This window comes from Macaca thibetana, chromosome 1 (assembly GCF_024542745.1).
Source record: "Macaca thibetana thibetana isolate TM-01 chromosome 1, ASM2454274v1, whole genome shotgun sequence".
NCBI classification, from domain to species: Eukaryota; Metazoa; Chordata; class Mammalia; order Primates; family Cercopithecidae; genus Macaca; species Macaca thibetana.
Window position 1 is genome coordinate 195,140,828 of NC_065578.1, and position 13,209 is coordinate 195,154,036.

The 13,209-nt window shown below is 33.1% G+C and overlaps 1 protein-coding gene across 11 annotated transcripts in view; it reads right to left on the minus strand.

Annotated features, from left to right (window-relative positions):
* The window catches only part of DCAF6 (DDB1 and CUL4 associated factor 6), a 141,409-nt gene that overhangs the window by 44,247 nt on the left and 83,953 nt on the right, over nt 1-13,209 (minus strand). For 8 of the 11 annotated variants that reach the window (XM_050768300.1, XM_050768238.1, XM_050768289.1 and 5 more), the window contains one exon: nt 6,553-6,612. The exons of the other annotated variants lie outside the window; for them this stretch is intronic. In XM_050768300.1, the coding sequence (XP_050624257.1) occupies nt 6,553-6,612 (60 nt within the window). The remainder of the gene's footprint in view (nt 1-6,552; nt 6,613-13,209) is intronic. 11 annotated transcript variants of the gene reach the window in all.

Genomic DNA, 13,209 nt, shown 5'->3' on the forward strand with positions numbered 1-13,209 from the left:
AATTTGCTCCAAGCAATGTTTGGTACAAAGAAAATGTAGTATTAACGGTCTATGTTGTTGTTGCTGTTGTTATTATTAATCAACTCAATGCTCCCAGTACAGAAGACAGTAGTGTTATTCATTCATGCACCCTAGTACCTATCCCAGTACTTGCCACAAGGTAGGTAGGCATTTACATATCAGTTGAATTAATGAAGTATAGACATACAAACATGGCTCCACCACTTATTTCACTCATCTTTACATATTTCTCGGAGTCTTAGTTTCTTCATTAGTAAAATTAAGATAATTCACCTCATTATTAGCACAAATTAGATGATGCATGTTAAATTCTTAACATAGTGCTAGTCACAAAAAACTCAATAAATGTCAGTTATTTTTATGATAGACAATTCTAAGTTAAAAAACAAACTGGAGATACAGGTTTGATCAGCAGAAGGGTAGAACAAATAAGCATATGCAACAAAAATTAAATAGGGTTTAACTTCCAAAAGATCAAATATATCATTAACTGGAACAATCAAGACCTAGTAGTTGAGGATAGGAAGAAATCAGTTACTTCATTCCAGATAACTAAGTGATAACTAGTTCTAAGGAATACAAAGAATTTAGAATGAAATTTTATTTCACTAACTTACTATTTCACAATAATTTAAAATATACTATTTACAGATGTATTCCAGTGTGGTGAATATTGAACTTATATTCTTATTAATAGAGCAAGCTTCAATCACTAGATATTTAATAAAAATTAGAATTGTCAATATAAGTTTAAAACAATATTAGATAATAGTACTAAAATGAAATTTCAATTTGGTGACAGTATATAATCTTAAGGTAATACATATTTAATGCATGGCAGATCCAACTTTTCCATTTCTCAATCTATCTTAGTAGAATTAGTAAAATCTGTTTCCCTGGTTTTTGATTATCCACTAGTCTCCTATAGATGAATGTTTTACAAACATCAAAGATAGTCAGTTTATATAAAATGATACATAGTGGAAAATTAACATTTATAGTTTTCATACCTACAAATTAGTGTTTATATTTCTTTAAATCTAGAACAGAAAATTAGTGCCTTCAGATGCACAATTGCCTACAGACATAAGTTTCAAATTTGATGGCACTGTCAACTTCCACTTAATGGAATCACTGTAAGGAAGAGAAAGCAACTTGTTTCAATCATGGCCAAAACCTAAAACTCAGACAAAACAACTTTCTTGTATCCTCTCAAAAGTTAACTGTTCTCAAAAGAACAATTATAGATTCTTTTTGCTGTTGTTATTTTTTAAAATAAAATAAGGGGGAAATTGCTGGCCTACATACTTTTAAGAGGAAAATTTTGTAAGTTTTAATAATATAAACAAGATAAGAGAAATATGTCAGAAAAGAATTTTTCCTCTTATAATAGAGATAAAAAGGAAAACTAAAACTACCCATTAAAATATATTGTTCAAACTAAACAAGATGCATGATGGACATTATTGTGCTTATTCAAACAGAATTTCACTTTAGGCATAATTAGCACAGAAAGGCCATCAATGCGTTTACACACAACTCCAAATTTGGAGAACACTGGAAATTATTATAACAGGATACAATTAATAACAATGTGCATGTTATACATTTATTTCCCTACAATTTCATTTCTTAAAAAAAAGTAAAACTATTAAGACAACCATGGAGCTGCATTAATGAATAAAGATTCAGGCTAAATAAACTTCTGTCAAACTGTGACTTTGTTAAAAATTCAGGATAAATAAGCAAAGACACTAGTTGCACTCAACGAGCAAAGTACTGTGTATACAATTATTCAAAGAAAAAATTTTCTTCAGTAAGCAAGTCCATTAAAATTTTTAAAAATTTTATCAGTAACATTTTTGTCCTTGGTAATCCTTCCAAATAAATCTATGAAAATGCTATGGAAAATTAAATTAAACAACATACAAAATCACTTGGGCACCTGGAAGATGGTGAAGAAATATTTTGCGACATAAATATAAAACTGAACTATCAATTTTTAAAAAGCATTCATGTTTCATTAAAAGTATGAAAAAAAATTTAAATATGCTTAAATAATCATTAGAGATAAATTCAAAAAGGAAACTTATTAAATGTACTACTTTTTCCATTCTCTATGGTAAAACTGAGAACAAGAATCTTGGTAAAGGTTAAAATTTTGAAAAAATTTTCAAAAAAATTTGAAAATAATTTTGAAAATTTGTAAAGTGTATCTGGGGAAATCCACTCTCCCTTACAACTTGAACAAACAATCTATTTACTCTATAAACATGCTCAGTTTTGAACCTACCACCACCTATACCTGACATTATCCTTGCTCTATCTTTCAATTCTTAATTGAGCTTATGAAAAGAGACATACCAAAGTCTCTACCTTTTGCCCCCAAAATGTTCTCCTCAAACCACTACTATCTGGCTTCTGCTTCCACTACATCATATCTCAGACTAAAATGTCAAAGCAATCACGTGGCCAAATTTAAAAAATGATTTATCAGACCTTTTGGGAGTTGGTATCATTGCTTCACAAGGCATTACTAACCTGTCCCTCCTTGCACTTCTTTTCTCCTGGCTTTGCATATGGCATTCTTTCTGCCCTACATACTTCTCTGATCATTCCTGTTTGGTCTCATTAGCTAGATCTTTTTCTCTACTTGCCCCTGTAGTACAGACTCCACTCTTCTCACAATATCCTCTTTTTCTAGACAATCTCATCCACTCCCATGGTTTCAACTGCTATCTATAAACTGATGATTCCTTATCTTTACTCTACCTCAGACTACTTTGGTGACTTCCAGCATCATATAGCCATCTATGAGATTTCTCCATGTGGATAGCCAAAGACACTTCAAACTTAACATTTAAAAAAATCTCACATACTTTCTTCTCCCCTCAAATCAGCTGTTCCTCCTAAAATCTCTATCTTGGCTGACGGTTCATTATCACCCTATCAAGACACCTGGATATCATACTCTCATTCATTCCTAACTTATCAGTCTCAAAGTCCCATGAATTCAACCTTTCAACTATTTTTAAAATCTGTTCATTCCCACTTCTCACCACTATTGCCTTAGGTTGGATGCCTCATAATCTCTTAGGTGGACTATAACAATGGCCTCTTACATGTTCTTGGAATTTTCAATCTTACTCCTTCCAATCAATCATTTGTAATGTTGCCAAAATGATCTTTCCAATATGTAAATCTGATCACATTTCTCCCAAGCTGAAGTAATCCCTGCAGCTATTAAATAATTAATTGCTTAAAGAACTAATTTACTCACTCATTTAACAAATATTATTTACTACCTAACATATGATTTTAGTCATAGAGGAAATTATAGTAAATGAAAGTATTTAGAGAATATGCAGAAAGGTAGATACTAAACAATCCCCTAAATAACTGTATGATTACAAATTTGACAAATGCAATGAAGAAAAATAACAAGTCACAAAGGAAGAAAAAGAGGAGACCTACTAGAGACTGTGAACTTATATTATTTTTGAGACAGTAATATTTCAGTGAGTTTAAAAAATGAGAAGTTGCTCAACAAAAAAGTAGTTTTGGTAGAGTGAACAGCATGTACAAGGGATCTGAAAGGGAAAGGAGGTTAGAGTGTTAAAAGAAATGAAAGTAAGTCTATTTGGCAAGAGCTTAGTGAATGATGGGATAGTGGCCTGAGACGAAATTAGAGATATAGAAATCAAGTCATGTAGGTTTTGTAAGCCAAGGTATGGGTTTCGGTTCTTTTGAAAGGCTATGGGAAGCAATTACAATGTTTTAGGCAGATGAATCACATGATTATATTTACATCTTAAAGTTTCATTGTGGCTGCTGGTAGAGAATAGACTATAGCCTGAGTGGATGTGAGAAGACTAGTAAAGGGATTATTCCATTAGTCTAGGAAAGACAAATGGTGGTGGCAGTCTCTACTCACTTTTAGAAGTTATCTTTAGGTAATGGGAGCCTGAAATGTGAAGTTCTTAGTACTTTAAAAGTTATAATGCTGATGAACAAAAAGGTATGTAAAAACTCAGGATTTAATTAATTAGATATATTTTCTACCATTAGAATATTTCTGCTCAGAGGTCTTAATACAAAGCTACATTTCTGATAGTCTACTACGGTGCAGCTTCTGCCAAAGCCACTCAATACTAACTTCTTACATAGCACCTCTACTTACATGACTAAAATGCATATCATACTTTACATAGCCAAAAAGATAAAGAACCACCTGATTTCTACTTCCAAGCTACTCAACACTAGTAAATAGCCTTACCATTTACCATACCCAGGCAATGATGTAAAAAATCTGGGAGTTAATCATAATTTTTCTCTTCCTCTCATATCCCACATCATATGTAAATTATCAACTTAAATTGAATATAATATTCAACACTATGAAAATTATTGTATGTGATCAACTAGAATATAAATCTGGCTATAAAATCTCTGATAGTGATATATTATTTATATCCATATATCCTTAGAAAAAAAATCCTTTAATTATATAGTAGTTATAAACGGTAGTCTAGTATAAGTATGCTACAGTTGTGTTTTGCCTTAATTATTCTTCGTTGTTAATATCTCTGTAATAAACATATAAAATAAAACATGCTTAATTCCTTAGTTTGCAAATTAATTTACCAATTCATTTATTCTTTCTCAAGAACAGAAAACCTTATAGTAATACAGGTCATCTCAAGTCCATAAGGAGTAATTTAAGATCAGAAATTCGTCTCAGGTTCATAAGGAATAATTTTTCTTTTTTTTTTTTGATACAGAGTCTCACTCTGCTGCCCAAGCTGGAGTGCAGTGGCATAACCTTGGCTCACTGTAACCTCCACCTCTCAGGTTCAAGCGATTCTCCTGCCTCAGCCTCCTGAGTAGCTGGGAATACAGGCGTGGTCCACCACGTCCCGCTAATTTCTGTTTTTAGTAGAGACAGGGTTTCACCATGTTGGCCAGGTTAGTCTCGAACTCCTGACCTCAGGTGATCTGCCTGCCTCAGCCTCCAAAAGTGCTGGGAATACAGGTGTGAGTCACTGCGCCTGGCCCCATAAGGAATAATTTAAGATCGTAAGTACAAAAGAAGTTTTCTAATTCACTTTAAAATGAGTTTCTGAATATTTCTCTAAGACTATAGTTTAAATTAGATCTATTTACACCAAATAAGTTCTACAGCAATATTTAATGTCTGCATTACTATTGACATATGAGTCATCTAAAATGTAAACTTTCAGTCAACCAAATCTTATGGCTTTAGTGCTAATTTTAAAAAAATGTTTTTGAAAGGAACATTTGTAAAATATATAAGTGCAATCATTTAGCTTTTTTTTTTTTTTTTTTTTTTAAAGAGATGGGGGTCTCACTCTGTCACCCAGGCTGGAGTGCAGTGGTACAATCACAGCTCACTGGATCCTTGAACTCCTGTGCTCAAGCAATCCTCCTACCTCAGCCTCCCTATTAGCTGGGACTACAGGCATGCACCACCACACCCAGCTAATTATTATTATTATTTTTTTTTAAGAGACGGGGTCTCACTATATTGACCAGGCTGGTCTCAAACTTCCGGGCTCAAGCGATCCTCCCGCCCCAGCTTCCCAAGTAGCTGGGATTACAGGGGTATGCTACCACATCCAGCAATCTGCCTTTTTAAATAGAGAAAGTGAATATTGTGTTAAGTTATTCTTAAAGACTTAACTACCATTACTTATCATACTTTGTCACAATATATTTAAAATACTTCATTAAATCTGAGGTGAGACAGTAAAACATTTGCGCTAACACTAAATAGCCTTTTTAGTTTTTAAATAGTCTTCCTATCTCCAACCTTTTCAGATGTCCCTTCATGTCAGAATGTCTTCCTGTACTAATCCTTCTCTGTGCTGTATTTGATCTGCTAGTAATAAAGCCTGATAAATAAGTAACCTGTTTATTTCATGAGGCTCTATTCAAGGCTTGGAGATTGATTTTATACCTTTCCCACATTGAAAAGTACAAGTGGAAATGGGAGCTTCTGATTGATAGCTTTTGAGCTTACCTCTGGGTTTGTAACCATGTTCTTTAGTTAAAGCTATCAGGAATCTGGCTATCAGATAAGTGAGACATAAAACCAAGAATCATTACTAAAGCAATCTAGTAATATAGAATATTACTGTGTTTAAATAACTTATCCTACATAAGCAACAAGGTAGTGTTAACCTCACACCCAAAGTTCTACACAATTTTATGACAGATACCTAGAATTTTAAAAATGGATATAGTTTATGTCCATTACAATTTTGTTATAGGGAGAGAGTTCAAAGTTGGCATCAAGGGCCAAAGGTAGAAATTAACTTACGTAGAAAATAATTTGTGTAGGCCAAAAAGACCTTTTGTGTACAATACCACCTACTGTAATTTAGTCCACAAAATACTGACTGTAAGACCATAATCAAAATGAAATGCTATGAAAGGTGTGAGAAAGCTTAGTTTATGCATTGCAATAAAGCTATGGATGGATGGGCATAGCGCATCTCCTGTTGCACGCACCCTGTTGCTCATCAAGTGACATGGATCCGAGCTGTTTGTTAACCACAGAAGAAGGAGAATCTGAAACAAAAATGAGATTTCAACTTAAAAGTAAGCAGCAGAAAACTGCACAGCAATGTCATGATCATCTCTAAGCTTAAGAAACAAATGTATAAGGCTGGGGAATAGAAGTAAGTAATGTGGTGTGATTCCCAAGCAGTGAGTAAGCAGGGCCATGTGCTTAAGATGTTATTCCAGACAAGCATTTAGTAACTTTGAGAATGACTTGAGAAACTATTCTTCTATTTCCATGCATACATCTTTTATCAAATTCATACAGCAGAGGCACAAGGTGCAAGGTAGATAAATTAGAAATGGGGTATCTAGTTCACTACACACAAGACTCCTTGCCCTTCTCAAACTCCCTCTCCAGCTCCTTAAGATGGTTTTCATCCTGCCTTGGAGGATTCGAAGCATGAAATGAAATGCTCACTATACTTTGAGAGATGTTGTTTGTTTTACTGTGGGCTGAACAAGGAGCTAACATCAAGATTTATACAGAGAAAATGGTTTATAGGAAAAATATTCAATAAGGTAATTACCATTACAGAAACGTGCATGACTTTAAAAACTCTACAGTATATTGTGCATATTAAAACTATACTATGTAAAGGCTCAAGTTTCTTTAGAGTTACCTGGTGGGGAAAGGAAAAGGGAGACAAGGAGAAGGCTTAATGATCTGGGCTTTACACTTTCTACCTTGGCTTCAAATAGAACAGCTTTGTTCTTATCTTTTTAATACGCTGGGTTTCTATGTAAGAATTTATTTTATAAGTGGTTTCTACTGTTTGAAAAACACTGGTATTAAGGCAGGCAGCATAATAAAATGGAAAAAGCACTCATCAGAAGTTAGTAAGTTTTAATTCTAAACTTGATTCTGACAATAATTAGCAACTTTTTTTAGGCCCAAGCTTCTCCTCACTCTCTAATCACCCTGGGGATCTAGAAACCTAAGCAAGACACTGGGGAACAGAAGGAGGTGGCCCATTCTGTGTTCCAACAGGGCTACAGTAAAAGAGAAACATAGGTAATAAGCACAACTCTCCCTAACCAGTAAGTATAATTCCCAGTTTCTAATATCCTGTGCTCTAGTTCTTAGCAAATGTTAACAAAACACTTTTGGCCAACACCAGTTTCTGCTCATAATGGCATTTTTCACCAAAAAAGTAGGTATTTTAAGATTGTCCTTAGCTGAATAGCTAAGAGTTTTCCAATATATCCTGGATTCACATTGATTTTATAGGATTTGATTGCTTGCATTTGTACATTTAAAAGTCTGAATCCTGCTAGTGGTACCATTTGAATCAACTTTAAATCTTCCATCTTCTAGTATCACCAGTTTGTTCACGTATTTTTCTCTTACTAGATTTGGACAAAACATGATCATTATTTGAATAATAGCTTTTACTTATCCTACTTATCACCTCTTTTTCATCAGAACAGTTAAACAAATCTATAGTACACAAAAAAGAAAGTGGGAACGATAGCATTCCAATCAGTTCCCTAATCTAGTCATGCTTTACTTTAAGATGACTTCTCATTTATGTTTCACAGTTGGATTCAACACTACCATCTATGTTGTTTTTAAAGAACAGATAAATTGGTCTTTAGGAAAAAAAATTAAACTCTTTAAAAAAAACAAGAAAAATGTGACTTACAGAGAAATAAATACTGGAAAACTCTCCTAAAAATCTGTGAAAAATATTTTTCATCCATTTGGATTTGTTATACATTTCATTGCGCCCTCATTTAACAATTAAGAGCTGTAAGAAAATTATAAACTCTCCAATAAATTTTATCTTCAAATATTTAATTTTTCTAAAAAATACCATGAAATGTACAAATCTTGTTGAGATAAAATGCATCTTATTTTTAATAAAATTTAAGAAAGAGCAAGTCACGGGAAAAAAAAAAAACTATTAATGAAGGATCTAGAATGCTGCCATCTCTACAAAACTGTATTTTCAAACTCTTGAAGTATTTAAAATATTAAAGCTATGTTAAGACAAAGTATTAAACTAAAAGGGTTTCCTTTTTGGTTTTAGTATGCCATAGATATTGTGTATTTCTGAGGCATTTGCTGTTCCTCCCATCTTGAAGATTAATTTTGTGAAGAAATCCTTCCTGTTCACTGCTTTCATTCTATTTGTAATCCTGGGAACACACAACTCCTTTGGGAAGGATTACTTTCCTATCACATGAACATTTTAAGTGACATGTTTTTTTAACCACTATTCATAAATACAATACCTATAACTCCTATCTTACATAAATACTTTCAAATATTAACATAATAACCACTAGAATAGCTAATATTTAAAAAAGTAATTACTAGTTTAAGCTGACTGCTTCAGTTATTGGCATATTCTACTCTACCTCGCTGGGAAATACCTTCTAGAGAATACAATTACAAAATCAAAACCTGAATATATGGTCCAATGGTAGTTTATTGTAACATGTAATATGGTTGGTCAGCTTATTTGAAGTGTTTAGCATTGTAAATTTTTTTAAGGTAAAGATAAACTTTAAGCAAAAGCTCATTCAGTACTAAGCTCAGCATGTCTCATGTAGTTCCAAAAAATGTGTGGTTTGGTCTTGAGAAAATTCTTTAGCCCCCTGACACCAGAATTTTCTCAACTGTAGAAAAATGAGACAATTATAGTCTAACAGGTAAATCACAAAGATTCTTCAGCCACGCTTCCTGGGTTCAAATGTGGTTTTTCTACTCAGTAATATTGTAACCCTGGGCAAGTCATTTAACTTGTCTAAGTCTCAGTTTCTCCATCTGTAAAATGAGGATAATCACAATATCCACTACATAGTGTTCTTCTGAAGATGTAATATCATGTAAAATATTTAGACAGCACATAGGAATGGGTCATTTACTCATTACTTGACTATTTTTCAGACATATGATATTGAATGAAAAGTAATGGTAGGTACAAAGCTGTTCTGAAACATCTGGAGCATATTGTTATGTTTAAAGTTCCAAAAGACTCATCCCTGTTTTGCTTTGGACTCTGTCATTCAAGGTAGTTAAGGAGTGCTGGCAGAACTAGACTAACATCATATCTAATTTATTAACTATTTATAAACATCAAACACATAGATCCAATGCATCCGTCTGAGAGGTGCTTCCATGTGACTGTCATTATGGACACTGGGAAATCTGATGTTGTATAGAGCCTGCTTGCACAGGATCGGGTAAGTGCTGATTTTTTCCAATATGGCTCAGTTTTAAAAAGCCCTTTTTCAAAAACAATCACCAATGTTTTATACCCTTTTGGGGTATAAAAATTACTTTTTTCCAATTGGTAAAACCGTGCCATAAAGTGAAAAAACAGTTCCTACCTGACCCTCTCTAGGCTGGCTCCATGCTCCAGTGGGGCTCTGTGGTGGTTAGGTCAGTACCAGCAGACTCCACAGGGTGCTGTCACTCTGAGCAGGAGCCAGCAACCCATGACTTCAGGGGACCTGAAATGGAAAAAAAGAGTTGGGCTTAAAATCAGCCATATGCTGAATGCCTCTGCCACACCTGTTTGGGGCATTCATCTGATAAATGTACATATAGCTCATTCAAAACCCTGAATGCTATCAACCTTATGGGGCCTTTATATGAGGACATTTTAAAGTAGTAAACAACATACTACAATTAAGATAGTACATTATTGGCTGGGCGTGGTGGTTCACGCCTGTAATCCCAGCACTTTGGGAGGCTGAGGCGGGTGGATCACAAGGTCAGGAGATCGAGACCATCCTGGCTGACACGGTGAAACCCCATCTCTACTAAAAATACAAAACATTAGCCGGGCATAGTGGCAAGTGCCTGTAATCCCAGCTACTCGGGAGGCTGAGGCAGGGGAATTACTTGAACCAAGGAGGTGGAGGTTGCAGTGAGCCGAGATAGCACCACTGCACTCCAGTCTGGACGACAGAGCGAGACTCCATCTCAAAAAAAAAAAAAAAAAGAAGATAGTATATTATTATGTGTACTGCTCTCTCCCTTAGGTAGATAACTTTATATATACTGCATTGTGTAACCCATCCTTACATGGTCTCTGTAAATTACAGCAAGCTACACTAAATAAATCAATAATTGGGAAACTGAGGCATAAAGCAGCCAAATGACCTGCCCAAGGTCATCTAGTCATAGAGCCAGGGACAAGAGTTCAGCCAATCTAATTCCCTGGCACTGATGTGATAAAGGCAAATTCATTTCTTTTTGGTTAAAAAAAAAATTGTTAAGGATTTTACAAGTTACTGTATATTTCCTAAAAGTCTAGAAAACAAGTTATGGTGTATTTCCTAAATGAGTTGTGGTGTATTTCCTATTAGTCTAGAAAAGATATACTTTAAAAAAAACTAACTTAAGTAAAAATATTTTTAAATAATATATTCTAATTTTTAAAAATCATATATTTTGGAAATTAGTTCTAAAGAATTATCATTTATAGGTGTCAAAAATTCTTTTAAAGCACTGATTTGCAAACTGGGCTTCAGAGGAAAAAGGTAGCAGGGGAGCTTTAGGGATAGCAGGAGGAGCAAGCAGGTGGGTAGTCGCTCCTTATCTTGTTTCATGTTTAAGTCCCAACAGTGCTACTTTTATATACTTTCTAAGTCTTTTATATACTTGTCTAAGTATATAAAATTTATGTTGGAACTTCCACATAAGACTGATGGCAAAGAGTGAACAATCAAAACGAAATAAAAAACCACTGTTTAACATCTTCTAACACCTATTTTATATAGCTCATTTTAAACAGTTTGAAACTTAAGGTGGTATCATTTGGTGCCTTAGAATGGTGTTTTAGTCTTCAACTGCCAAGAAATATCAGCAACTAAATAGATAATATTCCATCTGGGATTATCCTAAACCAGCATCAGGCCCCTTCCCAGTTGATCCCACTAAAAATGTAGGTGATTATTTCTACAAAGTGGTTTCAAGGTTTGATCTCACTTTCCTAAAGAAATTAGGTTTACCGATTTCACAAAATATTTCCATGAGTTCTATATATTTTGAAAAGAGAATAAAATGGCTACCAAACAATGTAATTCAAAAATTCTTTCTATACTTTTAAAAATTTCTTGGTTTCCAAATCATAGTAATGTTTCCTTTGAACATCTTACAGCTAAAACACTTATATAGGTGAGAAGACAACAGAAATATGTTTTACTGGCACTATCACCACTAACTGATACTCCAAAGTATAATGGAAAACTATGCTTCTTACATATGATAAATGCATATTCTTCTATTATTAATAAATTAACATCTAGGAGGTTAATTTTGGTGCTTTCTGTATGGCTAGACAGTAACATCTATCATAAAAGAATGAATCAATTAATGTCCATATACAAAATTGCATTTAATTATTACGTATAAGATAAAATTTTGTAATTATTACTCAATTAAAATCTATCCTCCTGTTGAATTTCATAAATTTACTTTCTATTGTTGCCAAACTAGATATTTAAATAGAGTAACACTTAGCGTTGGAAAGACAGCATCTAACTTCACAGAAACCATACACTCACTCTAAAGCTTTCTGATTCTAAAAAGGGCTTGCTTCAATTTAAATTCGTGAACTAGTTACAAAAGATTAGTGAATCTCAAAATATTTTTCCAATATCTACAATGTATACTTCTTTCCTGTTAGACAGTTTTGTTTTATACTCAAGATCATTTTAATACTAAGTTGTAATCAGCTAAATTTTAGTATTTTAAAAATAATTATATACGTAGGGACATTTTATTTTTCTTTTTATTTATTTTTAGGTTTCATGATTTTTTAACCTTCAAAATATGTTTGCTAGAGGTTTATATACAGTAAAAAAAATCAAAATATTTTATTAAATGTCATTATTGTAATCTGATCAAATTTTCTTGTTAATTGTTAAAGTATAGGAAAATATTTCCCCATAGGAAAAAAAAAAAATCAGAGGCCTCTGCCTGATACTCCACTAATATAATGCTAAATTAAAAATCAAGTTTATGATTTATCCCAAACATCATATCTATATTACAATGACTTAAATTTATTTAATTTTACCACATATTATAAAACATGCTTTTGTTATCATAGCACTTACTAGAAAAGATAATTATAAAGTGGAGGTTGTCCAATTCTACCAATATATAAATTAGTTCCAAATAATCAAATTAGAACTCTCAAAGCCCAAACTCATCACTCTTTAGGGTAGCAGAACAAAGCATATCAAACAAAGCATTATAAACTCATTAGTATGAGAACCTAGACATTCTTGTTCCTAAATAACTTACTACACCTACTATAATATTCATATAATACTACAGGATTTACAGTATCTATTACCCATCTTGAAATAACTAAGTTGACAAATTATTTTGTGCTATTAATACATCTTTCATTAATTCTTTTAACAAATGTTTATTAAGCATCATGAACTTTCTGGTCATAAGATGACAGGGCATTAAAACACTCAGTGAGAAAAAAAGAGTGACAATTTTTACTGTGTTATCACAGTTTTATAGCATACTAAGAACATGAGACTGTGGAGTACTGTTGCTGCCCTAAATATGTTGATTTTTTGATTATGTATAGAGGAATAAGAAAGCAAATATTGAAATTTTTCAAATAA